The 20,764-nt window shown below is 39.4% G+C and overlaps 1 protein-coding gene across 2 annotated transcripts in view; it reads left to right on the top strand.

Annotated features, from left to right (window-relative positions):
* The window catches only part of SEL1L3 (SEL1L family member 3), a 42,898-nt gene extending 22,786 nt beyond the window's left edge, over window positions 1-20,112 (top strand). For both annotated transcript variants that reach the window (XM_088131445.1, XM_088131444.1), the window contains exons 12-24: window positions 1,864-1,983; window positions 3,009-3,149; window positions 4,053-4,115; window positions 4,597-4,773; window positions 6,606-6,733; window positions 7,720-7,803; window positions 10,217-10,307; window positions 10,395-10,479; window positions 10,665-10,774; window positions 12,995-13,122; window positions 14,873-14,975; window positions 15,054-15,126; window positions 18,597-20,112. In XM_088131445.1, coding sequence (XP_087987571.1) covers window positions 1,864-1,983; window positions 3,009-3,149; window positions 4,053-4,115; window positions 4,597-4,773; window positions 6,606-6,733; window positions 7,720-7,803; window positions 10,217-10,307; window positions 10,395-10,479; window positions 10,665-10,774; window positions 12,995-13,122; window positions 14,873-14,975; window positions 15,054-15,126; window positions 18,597-18,757 — 1,464 coding nt within the window. In that variant the 3' untranslated portion in view covers window positions 18,758-20,112. The remainder of the gene's footprint in view (window positions 1-1,863; window positions 1,984-3,008; window positions 3,150-4,052; window positions 4,116-4,596; window positions 4,774-6,605; window positions 6,734-7,719; window positions 7,804-10,216; window positions 10,308-10,394; window positions 10,480-10,664; window positions 10,775-12,994; window positions 13,123-14,872; window positions 14,976-15,053; window positions 15,127-18,596) is intronic.
* Window positions 20,113-20,764: the final 652 nt, after the last annotated feature.

Below are 20,764 nucleotides of genomic sequence, written 5' to 3'. Positions count from 1 at the left end.
ACGCCCAGAGTCACGGAACGGATTACGTTCGTATCCCGAGGTACCACTGTATTAGGAAATCCCAGGGATTTAGGCCAGACTGAAAAGTCAAAGAAACATTCCATAACAAGCCACTTTTGTATTCATGCCAAGGGAATAATACACAAGAGTCCTTATAGTTAGTTCAGTCAAGAAACGGGCTGCATATTATCCTTGTTAGAGTAGCCATGAAGACCTTGGAAAGGATATTCAGATGCTGCAATGTGTCTAGGCAATGGCTTTCCCTGTGATACTCAATGGAAGTGAAAGTTGGACTTCGAAGAAGTAGGAAGAAAGTGTATTGACCCTTTTGAACTTCAGCGTTGGAGAAAAGTCCTGGGAATACCACGGATAGCCACAAGAACAAACAAATGCATCATCAAACAAATCAACCCAGAGATCTCACTTGAGGCACAAGTGACCAGGGTTAGGGTTAGGGTTAGGGACACATGTGAAGACCTGACTCTGGGAGGAGGCTCTAATGCTGGGAAAGGTGGAAGGAAAGAGAAGAAGAGAATGGTCAGCAGCAAGGGGCAGGGACTCAGCTACACTGGCAAAGGGTGCACCATTTGAGGACTTGAAGGACCAAGTTAGGGACAGATCATATGGAGAAAATCTATGTGGTTGCTAAGAATCAACACCAACTTGATGGCACATAATCAATCAATCAATCAGTGTAGTCAGTTACCAAAAATTGAGTTGGCTTAAGGGAGACTTTGCCTTTGTATTAAAAATATGAAAGAGTGGATTGATGGAAAACATGCGCCTAGATCTAAGAATGGTCCTCCAGTGCTGGCTTGCAGCAGCAACCACATCTTTGGTTGGAGCTCTCTCATCTCTTGTGATCCTTGGCTACTAAAGGGTAACATGAGATTGAACTTGGTCTGTGCAACACAGCACTGCAACAGCAAGTAGATGCTCCTTGGGGTTAGCTGAGAACAGACTGAGAAAAACGGGGAGTGGCCTTGCCCACCATAGCTGGGATCACCATTTTTGCTCTGCTGCACAACGCCCAGCAAACTGTTGTAACCTCACCCTCCCTGTGAGAAGCAAGACCTCCTCCAGCTCGCCGATGGGAAAGTGCCCAAACGAGGAAGCAGCTAACACCCATCCCTGTCCTTCCTCTTCACCTCATTGTGTTAGCTTTTTGCTGCAAGGGAAGAAAGAGAAAATTAGCCAAGGCCAGTGTCAACCCCACTAGATTGACCAGACCAGGAAATCAACTCCACCAGAAGGCTAAAACTACTTCTATTGAGATTGGCTATAATGATAGAATCTTCCAAGTCTGAGCAGGACCTCCTGCTCCTTCTTTCAGTTCAGTGAATTAGGGAGGCATCTTCCTGAGTCGCTTCCAAATGTTTTCCCATTGCTCTGGACTTTAAAAAGTTTTCAGCTCCTTTTGCCTAGTTAACAGTTCGTGCCTGTCTCCATCAGGGTCATCCTCCTTACTCTCTCTAGCTAGCCACTCTTGGAGAAGTAGAACGACTATTCAACAAGGAAAGATGGTGGGAAGAAACAAAGACCCCACAGTATAGTGGCCTTCTGTGTCTGGGATAAGGGGGGACTTCCTGGAGTGGGAAGTCATGTGGTAGAGATCAAGAGGAAGGACTGCAAAACTTTGGTTGCAAGATTTCTTCTGCAGTGGGACCTGTCTCATTTCCACTGGAGCAACGAGCTTGCAGAATTAGTAGCTTCAACTTCAGTGGAAAGAAGAATATTTTTTATGTTATAAATGTTAGCTAGGCTGGCTGGGGAATTCTGGGAGTTGAAGTCCACACATCTTAAAGCTGCTGAGGTTGAGAAACACTGGTTTAATGTCTTCTCTCTTTGTCTCTTTTGTTTTAGGCATTTGTTGAAGTAATCAGGCTTCAGAATGATGAGTTATTAAAAGCACAGACCAAAGAAAATGGGGATCTTTTCATGTGGTTGAAACATGAAGCAGTAAGAGGAAATTCAGCTGCACAGGTGAAACTGAATCCATACATTTTAAAATAGCATTTTTTTTCCCATTTGGCCTGAATTCAATGGTACTTACTTTCACTGGCCAAAATTGAGCGAATTTAGACCAAAACAGGAGTATTCTTCCAGCGCACGTATTTGGCTGAGCCATCAACATACAGAAGGCTAGCCAAAATGCAGGATTGCCAGCTTCTGGAAGAATGTTTAGGCTGCAGTACTCTACACACTTGCAAGAACAAAGTCACTCTCAATTGGGAAAACTGGCTTAGAAAACAGAAATCAGCTATGCACAAGGATTCAGAAAGATTCAGAGAAACTGGAACAGGTTCAGAAAAGGGCAGCGAGGATAAATTAAAGGATTAGAAAGTTGAGTCCTATGAAGAGAGTTTGAAGGAACTGAGAATGTTTAGGCTTGAGAAGAGAAAACTGAAGGAAGAGGTAAGATATCACACAGAAGAAGACCAAAACTTGTTGTCTATCATCCCAGAGTACATGGATTGACATAATAGGAAGGCAGATGACAGCTGAATGTTGGTTGGCTTCTTGCATTGATCTAAATTGCCAGTTCTAATGACATAGAGTCACCGCTGTGAAATGGGCAGCCATGTAAATAATTAAAATTAAGTTGATTATTAATTTAATTTAATTGCATGCTTACTTGAAATACCTCTCTTGGTCCTATTAAATCATGTGTATACTTGTGAAACATCCATAATTGACCTATACATTTTTGTAGTGATATGTGGGAATGACCTTGGGAGACAGGAGGGAGAGCCGCAGATGGGTAACCGGCATGAAAAAGATGTCTCAGCCCCCAGAAGGAGGGAGGTTGTGGGAAACATTTCAGAAGAGACCCTCCCTAGTTATCCAGAGAGTAAAAGGAAAGGAGGGGAGAAATACTTTCAGACTTGCAAGATTTTGTTAATGTCACCTTACAATAAAGACAGAACTAGTACTCCTGGTGATGCTTCTTGTCTGGACTACCTCGCAAGGCTAACAATGTCCTATTGGAACATTTTGTCTTGCTTTAGCAACGTCTAGGACAGATGCTTTTCTGGGGCCAACAAGGAGTGGAAAAAAATGTAAAGGCAGCTGTAGAATGGTATGCAAAAGGCGCTTTGGAAAATGAAGATCCAGTCTCTTTATTTGATTATTCAATTGTGTTATTCAAGGTAAGGTTAACTTTTAAAAATGAATATCTTTGGGGTGTTTTCCTTTTTTTTTTTTTAATTGTATAATGATATTATAAGGGAGGGTAGGAATGAGGGGAAGGAAGGAAGGCAGGCAGGCAGGCAGGCAGGCTTTTGCTTCAACCACAGCTCTTGATGTCCATTTTATATCTATTTATGTGATTTCCTGCATTCTTTCTCACCATTAAATAGCTGCTGGAATTACCTCCATCTATTTCTTAAGTGACTTTATACGTGTTCTGCAACAGTTCTGCGTCTGGAATATATTAAAATTATGTTCTTTCAAGGCGTTTCCTGCTAAGTTGGGCTGAACCCCATGTATGTCCTTAAGTCCTTTCTGTTGACGGCCTACAAAGAAATTTCACTGGTGGTAAATGCAGTTTTCAGTGCCATAAGAATGCTAGTTGCATCATCCGTATCATTTAGCATGTCTCTTGTCATCTTCAGGGTGTTGGCACACTACTCATGTTGGCTTCTAATCATGTGAGTCATGCCATTAACTACAAAGATACTTTGAGGGTGTGTGCTCCATCATGCAAAAACAACTTACTCATCAACAAATGAATCAAGCTGTGTTTGTGTTCAGTAAAACTAACGGTTTTGCAGTGGAAAACTAACATCTCCTACAGGATGAATCGTGGTTGGATGAAAAGTGACAGGCACCTGACCAAGACCATCTTCTTCCATCATCCACTTCAGAGTCACTCCTAATTAATTTCTCTTCTGGATGTATTTAAAACAAATAGTCTTGTAGTCTGAGTACCTTTTACATCCTACTCTTATAAACAGAATATTTCCGTTTTTGATAAATGAAAGTGCTTATATCACTTTCCTGTGTGAAAAAGAGGCCTAAGACATTTGGAAACTATTTTTCCCATTGTTTAGGGCCAAGGGGTGAAAAGAAACAGACGTCTTGCTCTACAGCTGATGAAAAAAGCCGCTTCAAAGGTAAAAACTAAAGGCGACATCTGTTGATTGTTCTATCAGAGACTGTGTCTGGTCAAATTCAGACCTCTCTCTTTCCTTTTCATCTTGTGGTGGGGATTCTTGTGTTATCAAAACGACACAGCTCTTTAGGAGTAAAAACTACCCTGCTGTTGAACTGCCAAAAGTCTCTTTGTTTCCATCGTAGTGGACTAACCAAGATGCTTCTCTGCAAAAGTGTTGCAAGTAGATGCAATATCTGGAAGGTCCATGCAAACCGGTTTCATTCTTCTCCCAAAAAGGCATGCTTTAAAATCCTTTTCACTGTCTTTTTGGCTTGACTATGACTAGCTTTGTGCTCTGAACTGTCCTAAAATCTATCTTGTCCACAATTCCCTGAGATGAACTCTTATAAGGCTTGGATGCTGGTGGAGCAGATGTTGGAACAGGAATAACCTGCGTGACAGTTTGTCCTTTACACTCCTTTTTTTTTTTCCCCCAACAGGGACTCCCCCAGGCAGTGAATGGCCTTGGCTGGTATTATCATAACTTTAAAAGAGATTATGCAAAAGCAGCCAAATATTGGCTGAAAGCTGAAGCCATGGATAATCCAGAAGCCTCCTTCAATCTTGGTATTCTGCATTTAGATGGAGTGTATCCAGGAATTACTGGTAGAAATCAGGTGAGTGTAAACTTTTAATTGTCCCATAAACAATTCACAGCCAGACTTTAACAAGAGGCCGTCTGTAAAACGGTGCTAAAGCTAGAATGAAATAACCAAAGAGGAGAAGAAATAAAAGTAAAATGTAGTATGAAAAAAAAAATGCGGGGGTTAGCTCACATTGCCTTCTTCCCATGGAGAAGATCCTACACTCTGGGCAATGAAATGGAAAGGCCTAGTACCAAATGATGGGTTTTCTGATTGCTTTGATTCCTTTGTCAAAACTGTAGAGACTCCAGGAAGACCTCCAGTTGTAATTCTTAAGCTTCAGATGCTGCAATGATGATGATGATGATGATGATGATGATGATGATGATGTTAGCCATATTCTTTAACCTGCTGTCTACAGATCTTGATGTTTTATCACTGTATTAGATATCTTATTTCAATGTATTGTCGAAGGCTTTCACGGCCAGCATACGATGGCTGGTGTGGGTCTTCCGGGCTGTGTGGCCGTGTTCTGGAAGTTTTGTTTCCTAATGTTTCACCAGCACCTGTGACCGGCATCTTCAGAGTGCAGGAGCACAGACAGGAGAACTTATTTCAATTTAACTGACTTGACTTATATGATTTCTTTCTTTTCTTTCATCTTCTCATCTGTTCTTACTTTGGAACTTGCATTGTTAGTATTATTTGCTTTCAGCCCATCATCAAATTCAGTTAATCAGCGAACCTTCAGATATCAATCCAGATAAGAGAAAATTGAGCCATTCCTACAGAGACACCAGTTTTAACCTTCATACCCTCTACAGCATGTTTGCACCCCTTGCGCTCCATCGTATTTATTTGTTTGCTGCTTAGATTCCCTCAGGAGCTCAAGGCACCAGACACAGTGCCCCTTCCACCCATTTTTTCCTTCTCCAACCACAATTCTGCAAGGCAGGTTGTGTTGAAGAGGGTGACTTTCTCTTGCAGCATTTTCTTTTCATGGTAAGAAACACCAGAATGTTCTGTGCAGGACAGCAGGAAAAGTGCCCCCCAAAGCCACAGAAGCAGCATCAGGGAGGCATCAGGGTTCCTCTCTGGAGCGGGGAGATTTGAGGTGGAGGAAGCAGGACAAAGCAGGAGCTCCTGACCCACCCAAAACAGTCCACTCTGCATTTCCAGGTGCAAGATAGAGGCAGCTGAGTCGAGAGTTAGTCAGCTGAACTTGCACAGATTTTTCACAAGCCATGCAACGTCATGGGGACAAAGGGGCACAATGCTTATCTTAGAATGGCAGAGTCCTTGTGTCCAGAAAGTGGCCTTTGGAAACTGTATTCTCCTTCTGAGGGCATTTGCTGCAGTTATCAAAAAGAAAGGCAAGGTTTTAAGCCTAGGGGATGTCAATTGCTTGTATTTATTTATTTTCCTGAAAGGACTCCTAAGATTTTCTAGATAGAATTAACTCATCCCTACCTTTGATCCAATTAGGTTAGGGAAGGATTTGCATTGTTGAAACAGCCTGCAGGATCCGTTTAAGCAAAGGAGATAATGGCGCAAAGAAATGAAATATTGGAAATGATGGAGAAACACTTCTGATTTTCTTAAAATCTATTCTTAATCTCCAGCCTTGGACAAGACTGTCTTGTAAGCAAAGGATCACAAGCGGGCTTCCCTTATTATTGGTGCGATCATAGCCTTGATTCAATATTAAACAATATTTTCCTCTCTGGCTTCTCAGATATGCACTTAAACTATAAATGTGCAAATTGCAGCTAGTAACCTTTGTTAAACTATTTTAATTTTTTTTTTTTTAATTTAGCTGGAAGTTATGCATACCTGTTCAACATCTTTTTTTTTCCCCTCGGCAGACGACTGCTGCTGGCTATTTCTATAAAGCAGCAGAAAAGGGTCATATGGAAGGGACCTTGCGTTGCTCTCAGTTTTACATTACAGGAAATCTACAAAGCTTTCCCAGGGATCCAGAAAAAGCAGTCATGTGAGTAATACTAAAGGAGCAAACGATTGCAAAAAATACCGCTTGGTTGACCTTAATCTGTATTAGGTGGTTAGTATACTATGCTTTCGTGTAGCCTTTCTAATTGGGGTTCCGTGGAACTTAGAGATCATTAGGAGTTCTGCAAGAGGTCTTGATAGTAAGTAAGTAAGTAAATAAATAAATAAATAAATAAACATCCCACTTCTGAACTTCACGCTCCATGCGATGCTAGCACTCGTAGAGGTGGGAATTCTTATGTGTCATGACTCAGCTGCCGGCTCGCTGCTTTGCTGCTGTTGTAAATATTGTAAAATGTGGATTGTGTAGGTTAAAGGGAATTGGATTGTGAACTTGTTATATTTTTTTACAATTTTTATGCAGGGGTTCCCTGAGACCTGAAACTTATTTCAAGGGTTCCTCCAGGGTAAAAAGGTTGAAACAGGCTGCCTTAGTGTCTCCTCATTGTTTTGGAGAAATTTCATTTGTGGAGAATGCTTTGGAGGCAGAAAAAGAGTCCCAATATTCCTCCTCCTCCTTCTCCTCCGGGATTAGTCTTTCTTCAACAGTATCTCACTTTTCTGCCTGTCAGTCATCATTCTCACACTATCACACTACCACATCTATCCTCCATTTCATTTCCCAACAAGAACAGTTGAATTGGCATCTTTTCCACAATGTCACCAGCAGTTTCTCCCTTCCAATACTATGTTGGGGGGGGGAAATGAAAAAAGTTGGTGAAGTCAAACCTTGGTTGGGCATCACTGATATGCGCGCACACACACACACACACACACAGGGTAGAGTATAGTGGAAGAGAGAGCACACTTCAGCCACCCATCCCCACCAGAGAGAGGCATTGCTTGCTCCTGAGATGATTTTCCCATGTCTACCCATTGGGATGTTCAAGACTAGAGGAGGACAGATTCTGTACAGCCATAATGGTACTTCCCTATCTCTAGTTTTAATGTTACTCCTTTGATTTACAGCTGGGCAAAATACGTGGCAGAAAAGAACGGCTATTTAGGCCATGTCATCCAAAAAGCACTCAATGCATATCTGGAATTGTCTTGGTAGGTTTGTTGTTCCTGATTTTTGTATATGGAAAATGTGTTTTAATATTGTGAGTTGTGTTCCCAGTACCTCATTTGATAAGAGCTGAGAAAAAAAGGGAAATATGGAATGGAAAGCCATGGAGTAGCCACTGAATGACAGCTAAGTTAGAATCATTTTTTATTTATTCTTAACGTAACCCTATTACTCCCAGCAGACCTGTCATTTTTCATTAATGGCAAATTATTAAATCTGATAAAACGTAGCATCTCAAGGCCAAACGAGGCATAGATCTCTCTTAATTTTTAGCAAATAGCTATTCAAGATGCTGATGGGTAAATGCATATTTTTCTTCAGTGCAGCAGATAGTCTGTGTCAAAAAGCAAGTTTAGCTTAAAAGCGAAGGGAAGACATAACTCTTCTTCTCCCACCTCAGTACTGAAATCCCATTCAAAATTAGAGGTCATCACCTGTATCTTGGGAACATTATTAGTCAAAATTAAGGAGAAGAAATCACCTTTTTATCCTTTCTGTCATTTGTATATTTTCAGAAAATCCGGATTTCTACCTCCACAGTTGCAGAAATGTAACAAATAAAATTTGCCTTTTTAATAATAGCTCAAATTGAATGTATCTTACTCTAGCTAGGTATGTCCCTAAAACAATTTGGGGATAATTTATGAATAAAGCTGTATAAATCCCCTGTAGGAAGAATCTATATTAATGCAGGAGAGAGATAAACCAAAGCTAAACCAGCTTCCATTTGTTCCTTCTATTTAAAAAATGACCAGCAGATGTAGCTATTGATACACAACAATAATCCACAGATTATTATGTGGGAAAGAGAGATTCCATTATAGCAAGAAAGAGGTGTTGTTTTTAAAGCTTATCAGCATCCCCATGTTCTTAATTCTCATCAGCACACCACATTTTCAAAAGACTACACAGTGGCAAATGATACCTTAAACATCCTGAACAATTTGTCATAGATTTGTCAATCATAGAGGCTGGCCCAAATATCATGTTAAGGTAATCAAGTTCACAATGTAAGTCACAAGTGTCCACAGAGAGTGGGCAAGGACAGCAAATATCAAGTATGTAATGATGCCATCACTTGAATGATTTATGTACTTGGGTCAGACATCATGACATTATTACGTAAGCATGTCAGCACCATGATGTCATCACATGCAGGTCATCCTCTGACATCGCCATGACTTGTTATGGACACTGCTGATGTAAACCTACAGAAGCTTCCATATTGTACTGTTTTCCTAACCCTAATCTCTCCCAAAGCAAGTTGATGTCCACCTTCCAATGAGCATCTTCATTTCTGCTGACTTCAAAAAGCAGGGAAAAACATCAACCAATCAGGGTTCTCTCCCTAGCTGACCAAAAACATATAAGAGCAGCAAATCATCATCATCAACATCATCATCAAATCAATATCCTGATCCTTGAGTTATTTCAGAATATGAAGTAGCCAAGTTTACACAAAAGGGAATTAAAATTATTTATGAGTGTCTTGCACCCATGTTTTCAGCATATGTTATGTGCATTTATCTGATCATTTGCACACACACACACAAAAATGATTTGAACAGTTGCTAGGAGGGGAACCTGGTTGCAAAGATGCCATTCCTGTATTGCATTTTAAAACCCCCTTACAAGCTATGATAATGAAATGATAGTATGTTGGGGAAGTAAGAGTTAGAAACAGCTGCTAAGAGCCAGAAGGTGGAGTAAAAGAAAAGGCCCTAGCAATGGGAGAACAGCCCACCTACAAGTTCTGCAGAAATACACCTGGTAATAAATCAGCTCAGATCCTGGACACAACAATAGCATGAGATTACACAAATAGGGATCTATTTCTAAAGCAGTGCCAAAAATGCCTGTGGATGTTCACAAAATGAGGTGGAAAGATAAGATAAAAGCTGAACCTTCTTCCATCTATGTGTTCTCTCCCAAGACATCTCTGCAACCACTTCCCTGCCCAGTCTGAAATAATTTTCAGGATCAAAAAAAAGCTGAATACTGTAGACTTGGGGACAGATACTTTGATCTTCTTCTGACAGACCACGTTGCCCTTTGAACTTTCTCCCCAAAGTTTATTTGATGCTGGAATGACCTAAAATTGGTTTCTTGTGGTCAGTGTCTAGGCTGACCCCTTTTTATGGCAATTCAAAGCAGCATTTTTCTTCTTTCTTCTTTCTTCTTTCTTCTTTTTACTTTTCTGGGTTTTGTTCTACGTAGATGACTTTCTTGCATTTTGTAGGTAGACCTTGGGAATGTTGTATAGCACACATTTTAACCATGTGAGGATCTTCTGATCTCCCTATCTGCTTTCATGGAAAGCCAACATTTCCAACATTTTCTGAAGTTTTCTTACCTTCAGTTTAATTATCCTTTTTCTGATCTTCTCTCCAATTTTAGGAATGAAGCTCTACTGTATTACATTCTCTCTGCAGAGGCAGGAATAGAGGTATCACAAACAAATCTAGCACATCTCTGTGAAGAGAAACCGGTAAGTACATATTCTCAAAGCTTTTTCTTCTTCTTTTTTTTTCTTGTAAGTCACAGCGAGTCATTATTTTCCCCTTAAACTTCCCAGAACTTGATAAAAAGATACTTCACTACTGACTGTGTTTGGAAGTACTATAATTTCTCCGTTTCTCAAAGCAACGCTCCCTCATTTGGTATGTATAGCAGCTTGTTAAAAATAATGCTGTGTGACTATTGTGGGGTTGTGGAAAATAAGCTGATTGTTTGTTGCCGGTTGCAAGTTCTAGGCATTAGTGTTTAAATCATAACCTGAGTTAAATATAACCAAAAAAAACCCACCCCATTTTTCAATCTTTAACATAGGTCTTTCTTTCCATAGCTTACTTGAAAGTAGGAGATTTTTACTATTATGGCTATCAGAACCAGTCCAGAAACTTGGATATGTCAGCACGTATGTATGCACAAGCTGCATTGAATGGAGATGCGCAGGTGGGTAACAGATTGTCAGGACATGAAGCATGAAATTCAGGGGCTTTGGAGTCCCTTGGAGTGCTGCAAAATTGCCCAGATCCCATCTAACTGAACCAGATGTGGGTGCTTCCAGAGGGGACAGGACTGATGTGTTCATGGGTGCCATTTGAGTAGTATTGAAAAATACAGGTTACCTCCAAAATGATTGGAATCCCCTCTTCAAATCAATGAGCTGCAAGACATTTAATTCTTCATTAGATTCTGAACAATAACTGATATTTGCACCATTAAGAATGGTTCAAGAATAATAAATAACTTGACATTAACAGAGTGGTATTTGAACCAAATATACCCTCGTAAACTGTTTGATCTTTTCTGCCCATTAGTAATTTGCTAGCGGAAGGAAGGAAGGAAGGAAGGAAGGAAGGAAGGAAGGAAGGAAGGAAGGAAGGAAGGAAGGAAGGAAGGAAGGAAGGAAGGAAGGAAGGGCAAACTAAATGATAACTGCATTCTTTCTCACTGAAATGGGCATTGCATAGTGAGGAACTGGATTGATACACTGTGCACAGGTTCAATAAAGAATTTAGGCCAGTAGCCTGTTTGATAGTCTTACTAGTATAAACTAGTATTATAAACATTTATAATACTAAACCTACAACTGAACTTAAACCCATTACAGTATTTCCTGAATCTATAAATGATGCTTAGAATAATGTAAGTGAAAAAATTTAATTTGTTGTACAATCAGTTCCATTTAAGATTGATGGTTTGATGACATGTGCAGACTAAAAATATGCCTGCAGGACCATTTTGTTAGTTGCCTGACATAACAGAAGAAAGTCTGGAGTCTTGTGCGGTTTCTGGCTCAGATATTTCTTTCTGCAGATCTTCACCAAAAGCACAGTGGGTGTGGGGACACTCCTCATGAGCCTTACAGACAGGCATTGGATCTGCTCTTCAATTCTCAGCAGCAGTTTCACACTGTTGGATAGGACAGGTGGCTGAGTCAAATTCAGAGTAACTGAGGACAGTGGTGCCACAGCTTGATGAAAGAGGATGGCACTTTGAGGAGTAGGAGAAAGCAGGAGTTCTTGCTAGTGGAAAACTCTCCATCCACAAATCCAGAGGAAATGCTACAAAATGTCTTCAACTTTTCAAGAGTTAAACAGCTGAATTTCCCATACTGTATAGCATTAGTACAGCCACATAGACAAGTTTTGAGTTTGCTCACTCATCTTTCTTTTGGACTCACACGTGGGCCATACTCTCAGACTTCCCAAGCCTTGGTTGAACCTAAAAGGTCATCTTTTCCCGTTTTGATTGTATTCATTACAGCTATTCCAACAGATGCATTGGCCCTTGTTCCCATCAGGACATTCGCTCCAAGTGGAATCTCCCTGCTCAATATCTGAAGGCCCTGAAGGCATTCTGCAGGTCCCTACCATCCCAGGAAGTATGACAGCCTAGAGGATCAACCCAGTCATGCCTTCCTAGTTCTGAAACAGCTTTCAGATAAGAGTCCAGGCAGAGACAAATCTTTATGGACACTGACAAGTCATAAATGAAAAAACCATTTGTTCTACCTTCAAGCCACCAGTTGCTTAAGGGATTCCCAGCCACCAGCTGGGAACTTCTGGGAGTTGAAGTCCACACAACTTCAAGTTGTCAAAGTTGAGGAACGCTGATCTAGGGCTTCCTTTTCTTCTGTACTTTTTAAAGTTTCATGATTAGTGCACCTTTTTTGCCTCTTTAAAAGGAAACATGAGGAAAAGGTTCCATTTCATGCCTTTTCACACGCCCCCTTCTGGGTGATGAATAACATTTACTTCTTTGAGAAATATTTATTAATTTCATTGCCCAATTTCAAAGCTTATAGGAGGAACCTTGGACAAACCAGGGAATGATCATGATTTGAATTGTTCTTTTCTTTGTTGCATACCAGGCAAAAGTGAGAATCAACATCTGTCACTCTTCACATGCTTTTCACAGATTATAGACAGACATGCTTGTCACAGACTCCCCCCTTTTCACACTTCTGGCTTAGATGCAGAGGTTGTCAATTTCCTACTTAGCTAATGTGGATTTGCGCCCCCCCCCCCCAAGACCCTCTTCTTAAAAAAGCAGACATTCCCTTAAAAGCAGGCCAAATGTAGATTCAGTCACCCAATCTAGTTCCAGGATATGAAGGGAACCATGCCAGCAGGACTGTCCAGTTAATCATCATTTTATCTCTTCCAGGGATTCTTTAATTTGGCTCTTCTTCTGGAAGAAGGTTATTCTATCCCAGGTCATATTTTAGATCATTTAGAAATTGACAGCACTATCCACTCCAAAAATATGTCCCTTCGTCAAGAGCTTTATGAAAGGTAGGTCTGTTCTTGTTCTTTTTTCTTGTTCTTTTCTTTTTTGCAGATGCTGAAGTCAGAGTAGAAAGTTTATAGTGGTGTATAAAAGAGGGTGAAAAATTAGGGATCACATTTTATTCAAAATGAGCTTGTGTCCTGGTGATTCTGTGGACATGTCCATGTTGGGTTTTTGGCAACAGTGTGGAAGCTGTCTTCTGCAATATTTTATCCTTCCTAGTGTAGCCCACAACCTTGGAAATTCCTGAGAGTTTCCCAATCATTGTTCTAGATGCTACATAGAAAATAATGGAATTAAGTCCAACATGCTCCCCAAAAAGAAGGAAAGCTGTCCTGTTCTGCATTATGAACTGAGAACCTCAGAACAGGTCCCACGGGAGACATGACAATGCAAAAGGGGTGCAACTTGCCCTGCAACACTGTTTTCATCAATCTGATGACTAGCAAGCTCCTGCAATGCTCCCTTGCTATGCATGGAATTTTATCAGCAGGCAAATCAGTGCAGAATAGTTCCCTAAAAGCAGAAGGTTTCGAAACCCCAGACTTGGAGAAAAAAAAATCATCCTCCCTGAAGAATTTCCAAACATTTGTTTGGATCTTCTTGGAAGATCTTCTCCACAAAGGAAAAGAATAGGATTGTATCTGCTACCATCACCACCAACCGCCATTCCCTACCTGACTTCAGGTGCCAGTGGGGAATCCAAAGAGAACATTCTACACATGTCAATTATATTGACCCTCTTTTTGATTTAGAACCTGATTTCTGCAGAATTCTAAATTCTCTGAGAGACTCAGAGAAAGAGCTGTCTCTGAGTCTCTAATCAAACATTCCCCCACCTTGGGCACACAGCAATGGAATCAGCAGGCAAGGCTGTGTCCATACAACATGACTAGATCAGCTAAAGACTAGGGATCGCATGTGAGCAACATACTAAGCTGACTAATATTGGGTGTGTGTGTGAATCAAGGCCATATGATTTTTGTGTGTTGTAGCCCACAAACACACAAACTTGATTAGCTCAAATGAGTTGTGTGAACGAAGCCTTCAACTCTTCTTCTGCACAAACACTTGAAAGAGACTTGCCTCTAGAAGCTGTTGTTTTATTTTTCAACATGGCAGAAGCTACAACAAATACTAAAGCAGATTTGATCAAAGTCCCAGGATTATATTGGGGCCCCAAAAAAAGAAAAAGAGAGAGGGAGGGAGGGAGGGAGGAAGGAGAGAGAGAGAAGGAGGGAGGGAGGGAGGGATCTCTGGTTCAAAAATGCAGAAAATTATCATTTAATTGCAAACATTTCAAAATTAAATAGGGATTTTATACATTTTATAAATCTGGGTGTACAAATACATATAATGGGCAGTATAATATGGAAAAGAAAGTTTAATGAAGGGTTGTGTCCTTTGGAAAGGCATCAGTTGCCCTGCTGCTGGGTCTTGTTGTGTAGCAGAGCATCTGACCTTTGTTGCCAGTGGCACCAACATAGACAGTGACATACCATTGATGTGGCAGCTAAAATGACCCCAGTTAAATTCAAAGCTGCCTTTAGCATTTTTTTTTATTATCAGGCAGCAGCTGCAGAGACCAACCATGAGAAGATTCAGGAGAGGACGTAGCTGCCTTAAAGAGTCGCTGACAATTGCTACATCCTCCAAAGTGCCTTTTTGCCATTTTATCCAAAGCCCAGGGCAGCCTTATTACATAAAGCCTAAATGTTACAAATGGTTGGACTTTGTTTAATGATTTTTCCATAGGTGCTGGAATTACAGCAACCAAGAATCGGTTAGTCCGTGCACGTTAGCTTTGCTTTATCTACGCCTGAGGATTTTGTCGAACAACATTTTGCAGTCTGATCTGGTGCGTAGACATCCATTCTCTTTTGAGTAAATGCTGGAGATTTTTGTGGCTCTAATACCAACTTCTATTTCATTGCAGATTTACTACTTGGGCTCCTTATTTGCCTATTTGTTGCTTGGTTTTGTCATTCAGCATTTCTGGTCTCCATCAGGTAATTATTTAGTATCACTATGCAAATGGAAAAAGGTCTGAAAGATTAGAAGGTTTACTTCATATATTTCATTACATACGTTAGTATTCAATCTAAAGTTTAGCAAAAAGAATTCAAACTAGTTTTAGTAATTAGAAAAGATGACTTGGGAAAAGCTAATTCGAGGCTTCTGTTTTAAGTGAAGAAAAATCAGATTGGAAGAGAACTAAATAAATTGACAAAAAGTCAAGATTTGTGGAATAAAACATCCATTACTCAGGAGTAAGCCATGGTTTACAAACCAGCCTGACTGGAATCAACAAGCTTCTTTGCAAAACTAAATCAACTCCATTAGGACTTTGCCGTAACAGTGACATGTTAATCAGATCTTAGACTAAATATAGTAAAACCTTGATTTAACAGACCCTAACATGATCAAACAAAACAGAGCATACATCAGACATCACAGACTCTTTGGTTGCTAAAAGCCTTGTTGAGTGTGGCTATATCTGAAGCCACCATATAAAAATACATCTGTTTCAGAGGGCTACATCATTTGATGCACTGAAATTTTAAAACAGGCCATTGTAAAGAGAGGTATAATTTAAACCATGATTACTGCAGAAGCTCCTTTTTCAGTATTCTCTGAGGATGTAAAAGAGTTTGAATGTTTCCAAAGAAGCGTTTAAGTAGAAAATTCAGCAGTACACTGAAATCAATAAACATGAAGATGAGAACAGTCAAATACACAACAGCTACAGTCAGTTCTACCCAAGACTAACCTAACGTTTCCAGAGGGAACTTTAAAAAGCATGTTTAGCAGATAATGCAGGAGTTATTAAATTGTCCCAGTAAGAAGTATTTAGATGCAGTTCTGTTCGGCATATTCTTGCCCCTATAACTTTCCAAACATAGTTTTGCAGTTTTAAGGGTGAAAAAAATAACAGCTGTCAGTCCAAGAAGAAATCGTTATATTCTCATAGTTAAGAGCTACATAAAAATGTTTCTTGGCCTTTTAGCTAAGATCAAGTGTATATTGAATAGACCCTCATTTAGCAGACTTCATGCACAACGGACAAAATTTCCATCCAGCCATCTTTCTGAAATAACAAACTTGTAGAACCCAAAGTAGGCACTTAACTAATATTAGATCTGTTATTTGCATAATGCCATCATGCATAATGCATCATTGATGTAAATGATGCAATTTATGTCATTTGATGTAGATCACTTTTGTTAACTTTGGATTTAACAGAAATTTGGAGGAACACCGTTTTCTCCAAATGCTTTGTTAAATACAGGTTTTAACATAAAGACTAATTTCAAAGAGCCAGTATGGATGTCAAAGAGGATTTGCTTTTTGTGATGATATACATTTCCCTGTTGGCTAGAGAAGGGCATAAGGCACGAATAGCAAGCCCATCTTCAAACTTTATATCCTGGTCCTCGGGGCCACATATTTTCTGTCTTGCAGTGTGACATGTCCCTCCTTTTTGGAAGTTACACTGTCCAGCAGATTATGATCTCTTAACAGAATCCTTGAAAGGGACGGTGGAATTGCAAAAGACTTTACCCGTATGTTTTCTAAACAACCACAGCAGTGGTTTTATGTTCAACTCTTATTATTAAAAGAAAAGTACTCTGTTCCTTGAAGACAGGAGAACATCATCAACTGGCTTAAACCTGTTTTTAGGCACTTGCAGACTCAAGCATTCCATTAGGTTAAAAAATGCAACGGATTAACAGTAGATCATTAACAAGGCAAGCTAATGGATAGCAAGATGAGATAATTTCCTTTACAGTTCTCTCTTTTTGCCTTTGGAGACTACCTGAATAACCACCAGGTTGAGCTGATAATTTTACAGCGTAAAGTTATCTCTTCTGAAGGAAGCCCCACTCTGACTGATATATCTTATTCTGGAGCGCACCGAAATGTTAGCAGGCAGGATCTTCGACTGTATGCCATTCCATATACGAAATCTTACACTGTATGCGATTCTGTGGTTAATCAAGTTGTATATACCACCCTGAGCTTGTAGAAGAAAGTCAGGATATAAAATTAACAAACAAAAGAAATATCAGTATCAAAAATCAATCAATCAATACAACAAAAACAAAATGGATCATAAGGCTGTTTGGCAAAATGACCAGATCCATTCTAGGTAACCCAGTGTCATATGTGTATAGGAAATCTATATATAGAGGAGCTCACTTTGTTTAAATCTGTTCTCATATTTCACAGCCTGTTCAGTTCAGGATAATTGTACTGTGGATATAATCAGACTCTATATGGTTTAAATTGTTTTACAAATATCTGCCTTGATAGAACTAGCTACAGTTTATAAATTAGATTTGCTGTCCTCAATTTTTTTTTCATGCCTTCAAGTCAATGTTGACTCCTGGTGATTGCCTGGACAAGTCCCTGTAGTTTTCTTGGCAAGATTTGGAAGAGGTTTGTCATTGCCTGCTTCCTGGGGCTGCGAGAGAGGGACTGGCCAAGGTCACCCAGCTGGATTCGTGCCTAAGGCAGGACTAGAACTTACCTTTGGTCTCTAGCCTGGTGCTTAACCACTACACCAAACTGGTTCTCTGTCCTCAATTTAGGGAACTGAATTAAATATGTAACTGAAATAGGCTCCTGTGATAAATACTATATATGGAGAGTGAATCTAGAAGTTACAAAATGAAGCTGGTAGCTCTCTTAAATGAAGTAGTGCATCTACTGGACTGGATTCTTCTCAAGGGTTACATCAACCTAGAGATCGCTTATGGCATGGGGTGATAAAAGCCAGAGGAATCTATATTTGTCTCATATTCATGAACATGGTATTTGATGTATCCAGAACTGGATTATTTTTTCTGTGAGTCCTTTGTTCAGTGGTATAGGGCACTGAATCAGTTCTGCCCCTTCTCTAGCACAGTTGATCCCTAGTGTTAAAACAGGCCACTTATATAGCGATCTGAAGATAAATATCCATGCTTTCAAAAAGCCATGTACATTCTATCTCTGCTCAGTAAACAAATGTGAATTAGAACCTCAATTTTTTTTTTGAAATATCAGCTCTTTATGATACCCACAGCTTCAGTTTCATACATAAGTAGGAATGTGCAAAACGTTGTTCTGAAACACCTGGTTTTGGGTTTGAAACACTCCCTCTTGGGTTAAAAATGAATGGTTCCAACCATTTTGGGAACATTCAAAACTCAAAAGAGCTCAATTTCAATTTAAAAGAAATGTTTTAGCTTGAAACTCAGCCATACTGAGTTAAACACAAATTTCTGGAATCGTCATAGCCAACTCTTTCAAATTCAAAACGACCTTTCAAATTACAAAGAAAAAGTTTTGAACTCAAAATGTTCCAAGTTAAAAAAGTTTAACACATCCCTGTATATGAACCCTTATATATATTAGAACTTTTCTTTTACTTATGTTTGTGTATTGGTCACTGACCATAATATTCATTTCATTTTTGTTTGTTTGTGCTGTGCAGCAGTTACTCATCCAGATATTTCATCAGTTCCTGAAGGGGGATCTTTTCCTAGAGATGAAGACTCTAATCAGACCAGATCAACAGGACATGAAGTGCCTACTGACACAAATCATTTGGAGCAGAATCACTTCAATCCCCAACATTCCTGTTCAAGGAGTTGAAACATGTGGAAGAGTTGCCTTCAGAAGAAAACGTCTTCCTTTTTGAAGCAATAGTAAAATGGCCCCTTTCTCTTTGGATTTACTTTGTCTCTGACAGCCAGTCTTCCTGATGAGAAAGCAGGCCCTACAACAAGCCAGCATTCTTCAAAATCTAGAGCAAGTGAGGTGATTGTAATGAATAGGAAGATCATTTCTGTGAAGCATTTTGAGCATTCTCTAAATTACTACACATCAACTCCATGTTATTATTAAGAAGAACACGCTGCTATGAGTGCAACCACTTTTGAATGAGAATTAAACTGTCCTTCTTAGTCCCTGTTTATTTAGGTGCACAAGGAGTTCATTATTTATATCTGTTTTCAAATAAATACCCCTATTTGTTTTGTATAATTGTTAATAAGAAGAAAACCCCCATGTTTTTATATTAGCTACTTCATTTATATATTTGATTCACTGTCATCATTTTGCCTTTAATTCCAGATCATCCGATCAGAGCCAGTTATCGCATTGTTCAGGGAAATACAGTACTCTTATTCTGATTATTGTCTTGTTTGGGAATAGAACAAATGTGGAGGGAGGAGCAGATGTTGATTTTCTGGAGTGGGGAAAGGGAACAGCAATGAATCTGGGCCAGTCCTGCAGTTAATGAGCATCTATTCCTATAACATGAACAGGTCATTCCCTTTAAATTAATTGGGGGACTAAGGAGCCTGAAGTCTGGCCTGGAAAATTTCAACTTTGTTGGGAACAATCAGAGGAGAGAGTATTGATTAATGGCTAAGAGGTGTCAGACTACATTGTGATCAAGCTAGTCATATTTTGGTTGATTTGTAATGGAATATTCTATATTCACTTCAGAATAATTGTTTGGGCCTTAAAAGCCTTAAGCAGCTTGTCACCTGGCTATTTTCAGGACCACCTTCTTCTGTATATTCCTCCTTGCTTAAATTCTCAGCATTGCTCCGGATATCAGACCTGCGGAGTTAAGAAGTTTTAATACCAGGCTTTTTTTATGGTCAATCCCAATTTTGAGGACTGGAAATGATAAAAAGATCCCAACATTTTATTTTTCTAGAGCTTGATTAAAACATGGTTGTTCAGAAACATGTTTGGCTGACTATTATTTGAATACAGTTCCTGTGGCTGCTTTATTACTCACTGCTGATAACTTGCTGGTCTTATATTATTATATGACTGTGTTTTGTAAGTCACCTTGAGCTAGCTGAGCAGGAAAGATTAAAAGGAATACGTCTATAAGAAAACCAAGAGATATGACTTAATGATGGTATTCATTTAGAGTAAACTAGAAAGGGGTGGATAATCTTGAACCTACCAAGAATTAATAAATTATTATTTTTCAGATGATAAGATGTCAAAGAATACTTATTGTTTAACAATTATAATCATAAAGAGAGTCTGTTTATAACTGTAATCTCCTGCCATAAACTATATTTAGTGAATATTAGAGTATCAGAACATCTAAATTTAAAAGGAGCTTTAATTATCGTCATGATGGCTTGTAATAAGGGTAGCTTTCAGATCTGTATTTGGCATGGATTTCTTTCTTCCTTTTTTTCTCCAGTAACTAAATGTTTGTTAAATACCAACTCCTTGTTGTCATAAGACAAAGAGGTAGCAAAGCTGGGTTCTGTCTCAATTTGTAGGAATTATGGTCAGCCTCAAAAAATTGGGGTCTGAGCTGGAAAATACTCAAACTTTTCCAAAATTTATTGATACCTGAGGTAGAAACTCCTACAAGCAGAATCATCATCATCATCACCACCACCACCATCATCAAGAATAAAGTCTCTCTTTAGTTGAGCTTTATGTTGGTGATTACCTGGACACATCCATGTAATTTTCTCGGCAATGATATAGATGTGGTATGTCATTGCTTTCTTGGAATTTTTTTTTTTTTTCAAATTCCCAATCTAGCAACAGTTCAGGACTTCCTGTACTAACTGTACAAACCCGAACAGGGACCAACCTTCCTTAGCTTTTTTTGAA

The sequence above is a fragment of the Python bivittatus genome, unplaced genomic scaffold (assembly GCF_059951505.1).
Source record: "Python bivittatus isolate LINGU-HERP-01145 unplaced genomic scaffold, Pbiv_v1 ctg000960_np1212, whole genome shotgun sequence".
Lineage (NCBI taxonomy): Eukaryota > Metazoa > Chordata > Lepidosauria > Squamata > Pythonidae > Python > Python bivittatus.
The sequence above is the reverse complement of the archived record's forward strand: the minus strand, read 5'-3'. Positions and strand labels throughout refer to the sequence as shown.